This window comes from Zootoca vivipara, chromosome 5 (assembly GCF_965207765.1).
Source record: "Zootoca vivipara chromosome 5, rZooViv2.hap1.1, whole genome shotgun sequence".
Lineage (NCBI taxonomy): Eukaryota > Metazoa > Chordata > Lepidosauria > Squamata > Lacertidae > Zootoca > Zootoca vivipara.
Window position 1 is genome coordinate 43,805,153 of NC_142588.1, and position 18,413 is coordinate 43,823,565.

Sequence of the window (18,413 nt, forward strand, 5' to 3'; positions counted from 1 at the left end):
GGAGGAATCTCTATTTACATTTCATAGCAACAGAACCCTCTCGCTTGCAGTTATGAATTTTATCCACTTATTTTGAAGAAAAGGGAGTGATTACATGCTGCCAGCATATATTTGGGCATAAAGGAAAGTGTAAAGTATTTAGTACATGAAAGCTCATTTTCATATGATCCATGTGGCCAGGCAACTGAATTGTTAATAATGATTTTCCCCACCTGCTATACCTTTTGCACACCACCAGGGGCAGCAAGAGAGTTCAATGTAGCCATTGTAGAAGGGAGAAAAATTCCAATTGATTCTTATGTTTTAAGTAGTTTGTGCACTTTCCAGTTCTAAAGCTTCCCTGTTTGCTCCTGTCCCTAGCCTCTGTATGCTTTCTCCCAAACTGACATTGCTTGTCAACACTGTGTTGACAGTTTCCTGCATCTGTGGTACCACAGCAACTCAGCCAATGGCTTACAGATGGACGAAAACAGATATAACACACCAAAGCTTATGGCACAGTGATGTGAATGACACTTTCACTAAGTACCTCTGTGCAATATCAGGGTACACCCACAATTTCTAGGATTACAACACGCTTAACTGTTTTTGAAACTAAATTTTAGTAACTTTTCCATGACTTAACAACAAAAAGCATTTTACAATGATTTGTTCCATCTTTGCACAAGGAATTGACGGGGTACTTCATATTGTGCAAAATATACAAACTTTAAGGCTGTAATGCTGTGCATATTTAGTTGGGAGTAGACCTAGCTGAACACAGCGGGGCTTACATCTGAGTAAACATGCACCAGATCATTCTGTGAAGCACATAAACCCAGTGTAAGACTTCTCTCAACGTCAACAATTTCCAAACATGATGGTACTGATTAAAAAAAATGTTAACTATAACTATGTGAAATTCTAGAGTGGCAAATGCACAGCCTTGTTTTTACAAAAAGACTGCTGCTGCTATACATGTCTTAATGATGGAGCCTACTGAGAGCATGGCTGGCAGTATGTTATGTGACTTAGCCTAAAAGTTAAAGCCTCAAGCCAGTTCTGTTGTGAATTTCCCCAAGGCCAAGTTATTACATGTTCTCTCTTTACCAATGGACCAGGACATTGCTGTGTTGACTTTCAATGCAATATCATGTTTAGCACCTCCTCCCTGTATCCTACTTCAAGTCATTGTCTACAGCTTGCAAGGGGACACGGATGTGACAGTAGCACACTTTAAAAAAAAAACAAAACCACACAAAACCCCGCAAGGTGTTTCCAAAGTGAGTTGGCAGGAGTTGCACACTTCCTGTATTGTCTAAAATTGTGACAAGTGAAATGTGTTGAAGAAGATGTCTTGAACACTTCAAGACATTATAATTTACAGTTTTCCATGTATATAAGCAATGGTATCAGTTTTATCAGCTTATTATGAATGCCATATAACAAATTCCACTGTGAATAGGTTTGCCACCGGCAATGTTCTCTTGGCTTAGATTAAAATAATAAGTCCACAAATTTGGAAACTACTGAGCAACTTTAAGTAATTGTGTGTCAATTGAATTAAAAAGGGTTTCTTACAGGCGTCCTAAAAAGAGGGACATGTCTTTCATAAGGAGGAGAAAAGAAAGGGAAAGGAAATTTAAGAGACTGGAAGATATATGGAAAAACTAGACTACAAAAAATGTGAATATTGACAAACCGCTAGCAAATGAGCAAATTATCAAAATCAGGATAATCAGTTTTCTGAACATTATTCACTCAACAAGCACTATTTTGAATTGACCAGCTTTCATGAGCACAAATAACATAGAATCATGTTTTTCCCCCAGCCAATATTTCTAAGAGATAACTTGACATGCAATACAAAAAAATAGATGTTTTTTTTGTGGGGGGGGATGTCACTGTGAACCAAAGAAATAAAAATGCAGTCATCATATCCTAGACCTGTGTTTTTTTCTGATAGAGGTATTTCTCCTGTGAGCTGCCCTATTAATTCCAACGAACACAGCATTTTCATGCATGTGGAAGGAGATGCCCACAGATCTGATGCTTCAGTCGAAATTAGTGATATCCCTCCACCCAGACTTTTACAATTCCTGCCAGATACAGTGAATGAATGGGATAGGTCTTGCAGGCTGAGAACATTTGTAAGCAAGCATCTTCATACATTTCTACAGCTTATGGCCATTTTGCAGATAGAAATGCTTCCAGACATCATAAATGGGTTTTGAACAGATCTCTACTTAGCCATGGTATAAAGTACCTAGCATAGTTTTAGGATGTCTTCAAGTGGCTAACACTACTGTTTAGCTCTTTAGCACTAGCACAGAAGGCAGGCCACTCAAACAGCCTTGTTAACCACAACAGCCTTTCAACCACTGCAAAGACTCCCTGTATTTCAAGAAGTCTGAGGATATGAGTAAGACTATTCTCAGTCTAAAATTCTAACAATTTTGAAATCACAACCTGATGAAAGAGGCGGCATCAGAATATCCTCTACTGCACAGATCCTATGAAGCAATCTGTATGAAAAGGAGTCAAAGGAGACATTCAAAATACAGTTAAATGAATCCACAGTTCAGTGCACATTACACATTGCCAGAAACCAATAATCCAGTTCCCAGAGAAGTCGAAAATCCAACCAACATGAGCATTTCTCTCACGAGAACTTGAAAAGGGGTCATTTTGTTGTTCTTCCTTTGGTAAGATATTTCATTTCGCCCTTCGCTGTGCCAAAGTGGCATTAGCTGTTAAAGGCAATGCAGCCGTCTGTGTGGTTGCTGTGATCCAAAGCAGAAACATTGGTTTCACATCAATCCATCAGTATTGCACAATTAACTGATTTGTTTAAACTGGCAAACAAAGTTGTGTTTGAAGACCTAGAACCCATTTCTAAGTGCAAGTCATAAGTGAAATTATAAAATCATGGAATGCAAATAGGTCCTGACAATACACCCTTATAATTAACACAATGAACAAAATAATATGGGCAAGTTTAAATAACCAAATCCCAAATGTGCATTTTCCCCCTGTTTTCTTGTACTCTGCATTACTATTTTATTATTATGAAGCCCATGTAGGTAGGGAATCTTCCTCCCAAGGCTGTAGTTTTATAAAGTCTTCATGTGTTTGCTCATTTCTGACTCTCCATCCCCACCCATAGGGTGCTTGCTTGTGAAATATACATTTGCTCTCACTGAATGATTTACTACTATTTACGACTATCTCCTACTATCAAGAATGATGTAGGGGGAAGCTGTCCCAAAGTGATAACACCTTTTTCTGCTCTAAGAATGAGTGAGTGCATCATGGAATTTGGTACTGTACTGCAGCTATACATTTTAAGCACAGTATACCCATTATATTAGATTAGATCATCAGTCGAAAAGGAGGAAACTTTTGTGTGCTTCCTTCCATTGAAGATGCATACTTATAAAAACAGAACCCATAGATACCTCCGTGGAACCAAAGCGATTCAGGAAGCCATACATATTGTGCCACAGTGATGATGAAAACCCATGCTGATTTTCTGGAGGAGAAACGCTGCATAAAATATTTAAAAATATACATTATTTTTCATTAATAAAGCTTTAATGTATACAGAATGGGATGGCAGCCTCAACACAGAGAGACCAGGCCGTGATCAGAATGTATTTGAGCGTGCAATTAAACACACACATAATGCCCAATATACAAATTGAGAAATAAAGAATTAGAATAATAGAAGTGTGCTTTCTTCCTAAACCTACAAGCTGTAGGTTGAATGTGTCCCCTAAGCCTCTCTGGCCCTTAGAGGTTTCCTCAGGCCAAGGCCCTCACTGGCCTGCTACCTTGAGTGGTTTTGTCTGGTGGGAATTTATTTCATAAAATTTATACAGTCTGTAAAGAAAACACACATAAAAAATTCGAAAAAAGAGCCCTTGAACTTTGATAATGTTTCTTGCTTGTAGGATCAAGGACAGAAGAGCTGGAGTGGGGCTTTCACACGACTGCAATGTAGACTGCACTACAGAAGGTGAGAGTTTTATTTGTTGCTCCACCTACTACGGGCCTTGGGCCCCACCAACCACTGGCATGCAGGCCACACAAGGCTGCCCCCACAGGGAAATGTGGCTCTGAAAAAGGGCCCCCATCCCAGTTCCCAACAGAAAACAACATTATGCAACTGGCAGAAGTTTAACCTCGGTTTCATTTAAACTAGGTTAGGATTATAGGTTTATTTAAAATAGCCAAGAGAGCTCAGTAAAATGTACATGAGAGCATACTCTCATTTTTAGTTTTATTTGCAAAATGAGCAGCTTTAAAGGAGGATCGGACAAAAGGAGGGTAAAGCTATTATGACCAGGAGTCACGATAACCATATACAACCTCCAGAATCAGAGGCAGCATGAGGGGACTTCTGCATAAACGTCCAGCATGAAATAGACTTTTGCACTCATGCCCTGCTTGTGGGCTTCCCATAGGCATCTGGTTGACCACTGTGGAAAACAGGATGCTGGGCCAGATGGTAGGTCTTTGGTCTGATCCGGCAGGGTTCATATGTTTTTTATTCAAGTCCACTTGAAATTTATCTATGTCTCTTGCTGGGCTCCTTCACAGCAAGAACTTGGGAAATTCCAGAGCTTGTCTGACAATGCTTGGGAAGCATCCCAACAAGGTGCTAAAGCTCATGCAGGATCCCATCACACATTTTCTCATCCAAGTGGCAGCAAGCAAGTCCACAGCAGGGCTTACTAGTCATGTGGGGTGAAGGAAGACATAGACAGAGATCATGCTTTAAAACGGAATCCTGTCCAAGCTTTTCCTCAACTGGTAAGGAAAAATGGTCAGACAAGCTCTGGGAATTGCATAGCTCCCGTGCTTTTGGGTGAAAGAGTCTCCCCCTTTTTGAAGATGCTCACTTTGAGATGAAATACCAGGTCATCTCCAGTATCAAGTGAGCAAGCTGCTTAGATGTTGCGTGAAGCAGTGATATATTTAGCAGAGCGAGTGAAGCAGTGTACAAACTGAAATGTATGCTCCCTTTCACAAAGCCACAGAGGATGCTAGAGTGCAGGACTGAGTCCCAATATCATCTGCATCATTGCAAGAGATTCTGCTGGAAATGTCAGATCATGTGATATGGGTGCATGGGGGTTGCAAAATGTTGGACTGCTCCTGGCTCTGTACTTTTCATTCAAAGACACCAGAAGAGGAATCATTTCTTTACCTTAAGTAGCTAAAAGTTATTATGAGCACTTGAATTTTGGTTTAAGAGAAATGCAGACATTTCCTTAACTCATTATCTCTACAAATTAGGAGAAAATTCTGTCCACAGATGACATTCAGCATTTCCAATTTATACTGTGACCAAACTGTATTTTTCACCATAAAGAAGCCACCTTCATTGTCTTTTAAAAGAGTTACTTCACTGATGACTACATCTGATGGGAAATCTCAGGTTTTAGTGGTTCGCTTAAGAGCTGTCATTCTTCTTCTTTCAGCTGTTCAAGTTCATTCAATAGATCTTTACCAGCTGGTCCCGCTTTTGAGGCAAATAAAGTAGCAGCCTGTTTAAACCCCAGAGTCTTCAGGCTTCTGGCATAGTCTGCAAATATTGCATGGATGAGTTTTTGTAAAGTGGGGGTTAAGGAATGCACAGAGTGAAGTGAGTAAACAGACAACCAGCTACCAGACCTCTTCTCTCCCATCCCCCACAAAACAGAGTCATCATAATGACTCTAGAAAGTGATGGAAATTAATTTAAATTAAATTAAATAATTAAAATTTAATACTTGGCTCTTGAACATGAAAATGCCCAATACTACTTGTGCTATTTTTCACTGAACACTCTGCTTATAATCACCTGGATCCTCCATTTCATTTTGGGGAAAATGTTATCCCTTCCCTCAACAATGAATATTTCTTCTTCTTCTCTCAAAATGAGTAATTCAGTTGAAACACACATTACATAGTACAGAACCCCCAAAGCAGTCCTATTTAAGAGACGTCTTGTATTCAGTCACTGAATAAAAAGGATATTTGCATCTTCGTTGACTTCAATTGTGCCATAGTTGAGACAAGCTTCAACAAACAAGGCTGCCCTGTCAAAATACCTCATGCTGTTAAAAGAGAATAGATTATTTTTATTTTTTAAGGGCAGGGCAGCTTACAACATTCTCTGTCACTATGAGAGTATGTTGAGAGGCTTGCGACTGTACTCAGGAATGCCTCTAATGCAAAACTTGGAAAGGGTCACAGGCTCAGCTCCCTAATTCTGAGCAAGAATTTATATAGCACGTGCATTTGTGCCACCAAAAGTAAAAGTACTACTTTCTAGCCTCTACTGATTAAAGAAATATAACAGTTCAAACACATTAACAAGGAGATACAAATAGTAGTTTACTCATTTTGTGGCTTTTGAGGCCCACTGCGTGAAATTATGTCTCTTGCGTACATGTATCTATCTGCCAGCTGAAGATTCCCCATAGCATTTGATGGAGTGGACTCTAGTCCATGAAAATGCTTGTATTCCATAGACCTCTGCCCAGCATTTACATAGTTCTCTTACATTGTATGTTTGTGTGCAACTGCGCTCACACACCTCTATAGTATCTACCAACTGAAAATGACACTTCAAGTGAGCTAATCCATGAAAGATTATACCACAATATATCTGGCTACCAAAGGACACTTAATGTGTTTGCTGTAACAGGCTAAAACACAAATAGCAGCACAATACAATAAATGTCTACTGAAGTTTAATGAAGCTCACACCCAGGTAACTGGGTACAGGATTGGAGCCCAATCAGATTACTTACTGAAAAATTAAGGTGCTCTCTCTCAGAGAAAACACATGCACTTGAACTTATTCTGCTTATTCAGATACGCCCTTTAGGTATAATTGCTGTTTTAATTCTCAATTGGATGTGCATCTTTTCTACTTTTGGTTTTCCTCTGTTTGAATATATGGTCCTGTTGTTGACCTCAAAAATTGTAACAACAGTATTTTTACGTATGCCGCTGAGTATATACATCTATTGAGGAATGCCTAGGAAATTTTCAAATAAACAAAGCAAAGAAAAAATGTCTCATTTGACCTGTGCAACATCTCTGCAACTCTCACGAAGCAACCCAGGGAAAGGAGGACAAGGATGGCCTTGGATTTCTGATTGATTTGTGGAGAACAAAGGTGATCAACCCAACGCTTGAACACATCAGCACACTCCTCTGGATTCAGACGAACCTGTGACAGATTAGAAATATTTTAAGCCATCTTAGAAGCCAAGAAACAGCACAATAAGGTACAAAAATATATGTAATATTGTATACCAGTTATATTACCTCTCCTTTGGATGGAAGCTTTTAAAAAGGTTTTTGGTAAACAACATTTGGGGGTGGGGAGCATTCTTACAGATTTGTATTCGCACAATTGTTTTGGTGAACATCCTGCAGAAAGCACCAGTGTTCCCGCCATGAATTCCAAGGTCAGGTCCTGCCAAGAGCCTTGAGCGGAAATGTATTTCCCCAAAAGCAAGAGGGTTCCAGTTAAGCATGGTCAGTGGAGTAGCAGAAAGCAACAATAACACCATCACAAGAGGCAAGGTCAGGGAAATGTCTGACCACAATAAACAGCACAAGGGAGCTTGAGAGGCTATAGAAACTGGAGGCAAAGAGTAACATAGGGTCAGAAGGAGACTGTGAAGGAAGACATGGGGAGGCAAAAGGAAGAACTTGGAAGTAAAAGCTGGGCCTGAATATAATAAATAAATAAATAATAAAATAAATTCCAGAGATCTGTGAGTTTCCAAACAAGCGACATGGGCAGGACTCACCTGGAAGTATTTTGAGGGAAAACAACTCGTCAGCTGTTATAGACAGACATATCTTATATCTCACTGCCAGAAGCAGCTCATTTCCAAAGGCAATGATTCTGGTTAAACATCTCTTCTCCCTTGGAATTGGCATTAACAGCCTCCCACTGCCATCCCAATGTTTGTTGCTTCCATTCAGAAGTCTGCAATACTCCCTTTGATGTGTATCGCTAAAACTGAACAGTCTTCAGTGTGATGTTTCCTGAACAGGCTGTCACCAAATACATCAAAATGTGCATGCGTGGAATTTACCACCCCCCAAGAGTGAAAAACACTGAAGCTGAGAATACCTCACCCTCCTGTGAGTGAACTAAGAGTGTGCCAGCTTTAAACATTTATTAGCAAGGAGAAACTTATACAGGATAGACTGAGGAAAATTGCCTACTTTTGCAAGCCATGCTGCTCGATTCCATTCACCGTAGGTCTGCAGGTAACGACAGGCATCAGCAGCTTTATCTATTAAACACAGTAACTGGACCCCCTCTGAAAACAAGACACAATTTAAAAACATGGAGAATATCAAAGAAATTGTGAGTATTCCAACCTGGAGAGTACAAGCAGCCCAATTTCCCTCTGACCCAAATTCCATTACTTACAAACATTTATTTCCACCCTGTAGAAAGACACTTAAAAGAGCCCAAATAAACTTTCGAAGAGCTCAAAGAAACCATTCAGTTGCAGTGCCGTGTTTGCGGCTAACTTTATTATCCCCCTTCTTTTAATGCTCCATTAGCACAAAAAAAGTATAGATACGTCTGCTTTTATCTACAAAGGCAGTCCCTGCACAGCATAAAATCAGCTGAACTTTATCCTAGCTAAATATGATGCAGGCAATTTTGCAAGTGTCTAGCGGCACTCAAAACTGGGAGCGGTATCCAACTAAGTGCTGCTTTTGGCTGCACAAAGGAACTTGCCCTCCCTCTCCTCTCCCCCCATGACCCCTAAGTCAGTTCAGTAATTTGGGCTCAAGAAACAGAAAGAACAGTTCACCTGCCAGCTTTCCATTTGCAATCATGTTGGTCGCTACCAATTTAATAGTACTTTGGGAAGGACCCGAGGAAGTGACTGTTGTGACCAGACATGCCTTTAAGGAATCACAGTAGTAATAGGGATTCTCGGCACTTGTCTCCAGAAGCAACTGTACAGCTCTGTCAGTCTGGGAAAGAGGAAAAACAAAACATTATGCAGCTTTCAATGGTTCCTTTACACTCAGAAATACCTAACCCACCACACAAGTTTTTTTTTAAAGAAAACAAAAATGACATTGTAGTGATGCCTAATGTCAATGTTTTACTCATTTATTCATAGCCTGCTAATAAACTGAACAACTGTAGAAAGTCTAAACTAGGTGCCACAAACCTGTCCCAAAAGCAGCAGCTGGTCAGTGCATTTTTTGGTGTGGTCGTAATTTGATCTCTTAACTTCTTGGAGATTGACCCTTTCAAGCTGGAATTTCTGCAAATAATCAAGTGATTAAGAAACTGAGAATGATTTTTTCAGAAAACAAGACATATGAGACTACACTACCAATGAATCCAGGTATTTAGATTGCATCACTTTGGGTCTATGATTGACAATACGCTGTGGGTTTGCCTGACAATGAAGTTAAGCTATTGGAAATTTAGCCCATTTGTACAATAGGAGACAGGAATATTTCAGTTAACTCCTCTGTTTCTGAAAGCTCCTCAAATTCACAACCAAGACCAGTGAACCTCTTGATTGTAATTCACCTAGTCTTTAGAGCAAAATTGGTATAAATCAGGCCACAGGCTATGGGGCAATGTAGGCTATAAATGCAAAATAAAAAATAAATACTATTTCTACAGTGATCAGTGACCAATGTTCTCTAAATTCAACAAACATTGAACTGTGCTGTACATCTATTTACATTCCTTGTAAACCACTTAGAGATTTTATTACAACCAAGTAGTATAACTGCTTTAAAAAAAACACACATAATTAAATATTTTGGTGCATGAATAACAAAAACAATTAGACATGCTCTTAAATATAAAAGCTCTGAATAAGAGAAGAGCTTTTATGTCAAAGAGATTGACTTAGTTTTAAAATCTTGCAATACCTGGAAATAAGAATTTTCACACAGTATATCATAACATATATCCAGTGGATTGATCCATTTTCCTTGAGGAATCAGTGTGTCTTCTGCTTTTACAGTTAATGGTTTCCCCCGGGAAAAAGTATGCAAATAATGGGCGGCAGCAGTCCAGAAATGCAGTTCAGATTCATCTCCATACAGCCTAGCAAAATAAAACAACTGCCATTATATTCACCATCAGCAACACAAAGAAGTAATGCAGAAAATAGGCAATTTATTTATCATATATAACCCATTTTCCTCCAAGGAACCCATTTTACCCTCACAACCTTGTGAGGTAGGTTAGGCTGAGAGTGATGACTGCTTCAAGGTGAGCTTCATGGCTTGAATGGGGATTTGAAACCTGGTCTCCCAGATATTAGAACCCAATACTCCCAATACTTTAACCGCTACACCACATGGTTGTGCACTGTACAATCTTCCCCATGAGGAAAGGTTACAACAGTGGGGATTTTTAGTTGAGAACAACATCATGTAAAGGATGTACAAAATAAATCATGGTATAGAGAAGCAGACATAGGTTTTCCTTCCTATCTAAGACTCATACAATGAAACTGAATGTTGGAAGATTGAGGACAGACAAAAGGTTGCACTTCATCACACAGTGCATATCCAAGCTATAAAATTTACTGCATATCATGGAAGCAATGACCACTAACTGGGGCAGCTTTAAAAGGAGATCAGGCAAATTCAGGGAGAATATGACTATCAATGTCTACTAATCAGGATGGCTGTAGCCAGTATCGAAGGGATTATGCCTCTAAATACCAACTGCTAGGGATCTCAAGTGGGGAGGGCACTTTTGTGCTCATGTCCTGCTTGTGGACTTCCCATGGGCATCTAATTGGCCACTGTGAGAACAGGAAGATGGATTGGATATAACTTTGGTCTGATTTAGCAGTGCTCTTCTTATGCTAATTGCTGTGTAACAACAAAGAGCAGGCAACATAGCCCATTTAGGATTATGATGCGACCAGTGGTGGCTGGTACCCACTGGAGCTAGTAGGGCAGAAGACAGTGAGTCCATCAGTAAGTAGAGCCAGAACCAATGACACGCGGAGACAACTAATTCTACTTGCCACCAACTTCCTCCCTGCTGATTTCCAGAAGGGCAACACCATGCAGTGATACTCCCTGTACTGGTTGTAAATAGGAAGGTGGGCAGGTGGAGGCTGACTGAAAGCAGCTTGAGGTTGGTGGAGCAGTGTGCTATTAGCTCAAATGGGCAAGCCTCCTTTGGCTACTACAGATGGTCCTTTCTACTATTTCCCCACATGTACAGAAAATTAAATTAACATGCTGGTTTTCTACAGGCAAGAACGTTCAGCCACACAATCTCATACCAGCATTCTGACATGGCAAGTCCCAAACCTTGATGTATGCCTTCCGGACAATGTATCTTGCACAAGTAAATAGATGCACTCGCACAAAAAGGATTAAAGGTGATTGGACAGGTAGTTAAAGACAGAAAGGTCTCTGCTGTACAGTGGTACCTCTGGTTACGAACGCTTCTGGTTACGCACGCTGTGGGTTACGAGCTCTGCTAAGCCAGAAGTAGCTGCTCCTAGTTGTGAACTTTGCCCCGGGATGCGAAAGCGCGCCTCAGGATAAGAATGGTTTCCGGTTACGAACGGACCTCCAGAACGGATTCAGTTCGTAACCAGAGGTACCACTGTACATAGCTTTTTAGATAGCACCACCAAATACAGAACTTCAAATGATTTTTTTTATTAGAAACATACCCTTTGCACCTATCATTTATACAGGAATGCTGACTCTGATACAGAAAGCTTGCTCTAATAGTCCTATTGGTTTTAAACAAAAAGACCAATCACCAGGCTCAGGACTACAGACAAATTACTTGCGAAACAGGGATTGTGCTTTTGACTTAAGTTCTGTGTTACCTTGAAACCAATAGACATCGTTGCAAGAGGGTGAACTCTGGATCAAGCAAAAGTTTCTTGATGTCACTAAGAAAAGATAAAACCATTTATAGTTCCGTATCTTGCTATGAAACACATTCAGACACATTATGTGCATCAACCTAGATACTTGCAGGTGGTTGTTGTTTTTACTTTAAAGGAAACCATTTCCCACACATTTTTATAAAAAGGAAAAAGGTAAACATACAAATTATAACCACTGAAACTTGACAGGGAGCTTTGTATGCAAAAAGTCCCAGGTTCAATCCCTGACATCTCTAGGTAGGATTGGAAAAAAAACTCCTGTCTGAAATCCCGGAGAGCTGCTGCCAGTCAGTGTAGACAATATGGAACTAGAGGGACTGATAGTCGACTTTGTATAGTCTGACTCTGTATAAGGCAGCTTCCTGTGTTCATATAGAGTCAGTATATCACTATTACAGGATTTAAGTTATTTATACAGAATGACATCCATCTTTACAAAACCATTCAATCAATGACTCATTTAAAATCAGGTAATTTGTACTCTTTAATTGGTGATTCATAGCCATTCAATTAGAAGCATGGAGCTGTTTTGTATGCTTGTCAATATCAGTGTTTTATTGCACTAGAATCCCAATAAGATTCTCCTGCTGGCATGCTATTTCTAGTATTGCTGCTAGCAAGACAAAAGGATGGCTGTCCAAAAAGACATTACACTGCCTATTTAGCTACAAGTACAAAATTCTAGGGCATGACTTCATCAATGGTTTGCCTCCAGAACCCATTGATGGTACTATATTCTTGGCGTATATGAAAATATGTTCCCATAGCCCCTCCAGTATTTTGGGGAAACATTTATTAAGGGGATGTTGCAGATTTTTAAAGAAAAAGTAAGCTTGAAACGTATGGCAAATTTTGGACATGATAAAGCTGAGTCATGCATTAAAACTGTATTTAAGTGCATGTAGTAATATGCCTGCACGGATTCTGCATCACACTAAACTATTTTGTCAATAGGTAGCATTAATTTGGCTTCTAGATCAATACGACTGCCAGTAGCGGTACTGTCAGGGGGACTCCTTACAGGGAGCCTCCCCCAGTCATCCTGACCAGGACTTCGCCCAGCGATAATGCCAGCAGCGGGTCAGGAGGGAGCGATATGGAGAGAGGGCTCCAAGATGCTGCTGAGCCCTTGCACCGACTCAGACGGCCAGTAGAGGAAGGAAGGCTCAGTGACGCAGCGGAGCCACAGCAACGTCCCAGCCAACAAAGGGAGACGGGACGCAGCCCCTTCCGGCGCCCGATTTGAGGCGCACGCCCAGACGTAGGGCGAATGGGAGGCATTTTTGGGTCCCCAAGCTCTTATGTTGGATCAGAAACCGGAAGGCGGTATTGCCAGATTCTGGGAGCGACTAGGCAGTAATGTTTTCTGATATCTCTGCACTGTAAATAGTATGCACAATAAAACTCTTAATGACAGAGCAGACTGGAGCGGCTTTACTCGGGAGTAGCCGCAACAATCCCCTGACAGATACTAACACAAAAAGTATAAATATAAAACTGTTCTATAAGTTTCCTTGTCTGTCACGCAGTCTTATACACTACTCAGAAGAAACTCCATTAAACTGAATGGTAGTTATTCTGAGGCTAGCATGTATAGGATTTTAGTCTATATAGGTTTGAAGTTGACTAGATCTGATAAGAAATATGAACTTAAAGATTACTGCCACATTAATATCCCTCAAGATGGATATTGGGGAGTAACAGAGGAGAACTCAAAAGAAAACAATGTTAATGCATTTTAGTAGCATAACACAAACTGAAATATGCTTACTTTGACAGTGAATGCAACTGTTCCTGTAGCAGATTTTTAACACTTTCATTCTCTGGATAATTTCTGCAAAGCAAACATTTGATTTAATAGACAAGTATCTACAGCCTCAGATGAAACATCCCAATCTGATGAAGAGCATGGCACATGCTGCAGAATCGTGAACATCCTGCGCCATGCTCATACCCGGTAGTTCAGATGAGCCAAAGGAAGAAAAAAGCAAGTCTAGAGTGTGAGACTAGGGTGCTGTCTGCTGTTTCCAGGAACTCCTCTCATTGTGAAACTTTTCTAGGTGAGCCAAGTTTGTTTGGATGCTGGGTGAGAACGCAGAGGGAGGGTGTGTCAGAAGGAAAATGAATTTATATTGATTTATATATATATATATATATTACTTTGTATTAATGTAACATTTTTATATGGAACCATGTATTTTTGTAATATTTTGTTTAAGTTGTCTGTTGTTTCTTCAGTGTTTTGTATACTACTTAGATATATTTTAATATATTAAGCGGCATAGAAATTAAATAATCAAATCAAAAATAATCAAGAGCAATCAAAGTTGAAAGAAGTGGGTTTCTCTCAGGTCTGGATCAGTGTTTAGATGCTGACAGGATGTCCCATAGTCGCTCTGAGCACTTTTCTCCATTTCAAGTCAGGACTGCGAGTCACCGTCTCTCAAAACATCCATATCTGTCAACCAAGGACTCTTACAGAGTCCAGTGAATGGAAGAGTTTTCCCTTTTAATGCAATGTTAGGAGCACTCCACTCATGTAAAGGGAGAAATGGATGCTCAGAAATCCCAACTCTGCAGTCATTAGCACTTCTTAGGGCTATTCCAAATTGAACCAAATTGCATTTATTTGTACTTCAATACATTGAAGCTCTACATGTGCATGTATGCAAGGAACCAGAGGATTATTCATGCATGAACAGGAGAGAATATACTTTGCCCATGGTTGGATACCCTAAAATGATGATTAACTATCACTTCTAGATGGGTAAAATTCAAGTATTTAAATGGAAAGTAGTTGGGTTGTATCACCCACCCACATACCCCTAAACAGTTAGTGGGCACATTGCCATTTTATAAAAAGCAGGCGTTTCAATATAATAATATATATTAGACTTACATATGTGAAATATCAAGAGAGTATTTATTGTTCCATGGTTGGTGTAGCAAAAATGCTTTCAATGCTAAGGAAGCTCTTGGAACAAGTAGATATGGGCACCACACAGGTTCTAGAAACAAAAAAAAAAGGGAGAAGAAAGAAAATCTGTTGTTTGTCAATCTGATATTAAAGAACTTGGGATCTGTGCTTGCTTACAGTGAATCTGCAATGGAGTCTGAGAAGGCTTGTTTTCATTACAGGTGTTCCAAAAAGAACTGCATCCCCAGAATTGTTGCCATTGCACAGACCATAATATGGACCTGCGTGATTTTGAGTGCATACCCTGGGAATCATGACCAAGGGTTAAGATACTGGTTTTCTCTTTTGTTCTCAGTTGTTATGCTTAGCTTCTCTGGAAATATTTGGCTTGCAGGCATACTGTAGTCTGGGTTTCAAAAACTGATCTGTAAAGGTACCTGGGTTGGATCCCCTTCATCAAATTTTTTGTTAAAGAAGTAAATGCATAGTAGAGGGGCACAAAGTCCAGCACAGATTTGAGGCAGATTATTTCTCGGTAGTACATAAGAGCTCCAAAGTGTAATTTTTCCTTGGAATCATACAGTTCTGCTGCTCTGGTTCTAGGGCATTAACCACAATTTAAATAAAGATCTGAGCAATGATGATAAAAAGCCCAAGTGGATATACTTATAGTTAGACAGCACTAGAGGAATTATAAAGAGGCTCGTGAAAAGGCAGAAGCACGGAGGAGAAAGATGCATTCTGCAGAAACAGCACAAGCTATGTCACAGAAGTGTCTGTGTTTGCAGGGGATATCTGATAGTAAATATACAATAGAAAATCTGAATCTGACTCAAAGTGCAAGACTGTGAATAGTAATAGAATTATTTATTTATTTTAAACCACACTGGCAGTAATAAAATAGCAGAGAGCAGAAGCACCATTATTTTACATTGCAAAGAGAATTAATGATGTACTCAAACACATACTTAAAAAGTATAATTTTTCAAAAAATATGGACTGAAATACCTTTTGAATCTGCTGAATAGAAGATGGTAATTTATTTTAAACATGGAGCCTGCATACACATTTGTGTATAAGTATCTTTAGGAAAGTGCTCTGTCATGATAGCAATAACAAATATATTGAGTAATCGCCAAAGCACGATGATTAAACTCTTGTACAGTGCCATGTCTAAACAAGTAAATCAGATAGATTTCAAAGCACACGCTGGCGGGATTCTGGCCGTTTCAATAGCAAACCAGAGAAAGGACCCCAGAATGGGTCAATTATTTTTTAATAATAATTTTAAAAGGTAGAATACATTGTCAACAAAGAAACATTCTTCATTTCATTCTGAAGTGCTGTCATGAAGTACAGTAATCATTTAAGGCAGAGATATTGTAACATTAATATTATTGTGGACACTCTGTTTTGGAGCCTTTCCTGGTACCACTGGCAGGAAAACTGCTACCGTAGTGGTAGCTTCCTGTATGAAGTCAAAAACATTTCAGTTCTTCTGACTCCACAATCCTGGTAAAATATATATATGCATCTATCTCACGCTCTGGCTATTTGGGCAGGGAACACTCCTCTGTCGATCACTTTATGTGCCAAATGAATGCAATCTAATAAAGAACTGAGCTGTATTTGCTTGGCATACCTGTTAACTCCTGCTCATCCATTCTAAAACATGCTGATTTCATTGTCATCTCTAGCACTCTGATGCAGCCATCATCTGATGCCAAGATCACTTTATCAGAGGTACACCAGTCAACATCAAGTACTCTAAAATTGACATTTCTTCCAGTTCTTAAGCTGTTCACCATCTGTACCTGAAAAAAGCAACATATTTTAGCTTTAAAAGACTAAGTGGTCTCCCTTTCCATGTACAGACACAGTGAAATTATGTTTTGTTTCCATGTTTCTCAGTAATATAGTCAGGCAAGGGAGAAAGGCTGTCCTTTAGAGCTCATTATATAAGACAAACTTTAAAATGTAAAAGCCTGCCAGCTAATATGTGGCAGCATTACTGTGACAGTTTACAAAATGTGAATACTTCGTAAATGCTTTAAATATTTTCCACTTTACTACGGTCAGTCCTGATTGCAAATATTACTGGGTTCCTTTTGTTTTATAAACATGTAAAAAAATTAAATTTAACACCACACATACATTCAACTGTAATTAGTAATACTTGGTTCTCCCTTCCACCCTTGTGGTTGAATTTGAAGCTTTTCTATTCAATTAAATCTAGTCAAGATGTTAGTGATGTGTCTGAACAGGGGACAATGCCTGTTAAGCAAAACCCTAGTATTGAAAAAACAAGGGCAAGCCATCATTCAATAACTGTAGTTGCCATGCTTGGTTGTATTTCTACATGGAATGTATTTAACTTCCAAGAGCCTTTGGTCTGAAAATCAGAAAAATTAAATACACTGAAATTGATGGACTGATTAATTCAAATAAATATATACCCCACACTTTTTCACAAAGGAGCCCAGGGCAGCAAATGCATCTGTGATAAATAACAAACACAATAAAACAATTACTCAAGTCCATTGATTTCAGTGGCTCTGCTTAGAGCATGACTGATGCTGGATTTCACCCAATTAGTTTAGCAACACTTCAATGGCTGAAATATCTAGGCGAAAGCGACTAAGCAGCTGGCAGCAGTTTGAAAGAGCCAGGAAAAGTTAAACCTCCTTTGTGACACAAGTAAGCATCATTTTAGAACTAATTCAGACAAGTAAAGTAAAATTGGTACGGACCTCTTTTGTGTCCCAAACTTCAGCTCCATCATTGTACATTGCTATTAGCTTTTGGTTTCCTTTTCCAGGGGCGAAGCGTATCTTCCTCACCCAGCCTCGGTGTGTGGGGATGCCCCTGGAAAGGAAAAGGGAGGACAATAATAGTACATTTCCCCCTTGAGTTTACTTTAAGGACAGGTGGAAGAACTAAACTTCAGAGACCATCTAAATGGAAGTATTCCATCTAAATGGAACTTGTCATCTAAACCACCACTTCGCCCCTCTACAGATATTTTTACTTTGATTAAATACATAGCAAACTAGTGAAGCATCAGTGGTGGGCTTTGGGCTCTTAAATTCCAGCAGCACGCTGTGTGATGCTAAAATTTGACGCACCCCCCCAACCTCTCTTGCTCCGTTCTGCAGTATTGTTGCGGGGGTCCCTGCAGCACAGCACCCTGTCTTGCCACACTGGTTGTGCTACCCTAACACCGCCTCAGGAAGCATCACTATAGCAACAGCATCATGTCGACTTATTATGGACACAATCCCAGTACTTGTGTGGCAATCCTTCTGGACATGTATTTTGTAAAAAGAAAGCTGTGCGGCTAGTGTGCTCATAGACAACTTGGGTCTGACCTGGTTTTTTGGCAAAATGTAAAATTATTTCAAACACATGCTATGAATTAGATCCACTCTCTCTATTACTTGGTAGAGTAGTTGCCAGCAAGAAGCAAACACACCACTGAACTCCTACGTATCTGCATGGTTAGCCATTTCTGCGACACATAACCCATGTGGTTTGGGCATTTTCCAGAAATGTCAGGAAGGTTCTGGAGGTATATGTGT

At 39.7% G+C, this 18,413-nt stretch overlaps 1 protein-coding gene across 2 annotated transcripts in view; it reads right to left on the reverse strand.

Annotated features, from left to right (window-relative positions):
• Positions 1-3,554: 3,554 nt before the first annotated feature.
• WDR11 (WD repeat domain 11) overlaps positions 3,555-18,413 on the reverse strand; it is a 53,530-nt gene continuing 38,671 nt past the window's right edge. For both annotated transcript variants that reach the window (XM_088670505.1, XM_088670506.1), the window contains exons 18-29: positions 17,586-17,700; positions 16,478-16,649; positions 14,818-14,926; positions 13,690-13,752; positions 11,856-11,921; positions 9,916-10,093; positions 9,195-9,290; positions 8,826-8,991; positions 8,221-8,318; positions 7,062-7,207; positions 6,003-6,083; positions 3,555-5,595 (exon numbers count right to left, since the gene is read on the reverse strand). In XM_088670505.1, the coding sequence (XP_088526631.1) occupies positions 5,448-5,595; positions 6,003-6,083; positions 7,062-7,207; positions 8,221-8,318; positions 8,826-8,991; positions 9,195-9,290; positions 9,916-10,093; positions 11,856-11,921; positions 13,690-13,752; positions 14,818-14,926; positions 16,478-16,649; positions 17,586-17,700 (1,438 nt within the window). In that variant the 3' untranslated portion in view covers positions 3,555-5,447. The remainder of the gene's footprint in view (positions 5,596-6,002; positions 6,084-7,061; positions 7,208-8,220; positions 8,319-8,825; positions 8,992-9,194; positions 9,291-9,915; positions 10,094-11,855; positions 11,922-13,689; positions 13,753-14,817; positions 14,927-16,477; positions 16,650-17,585; positions 17,701-18,413) is intronic.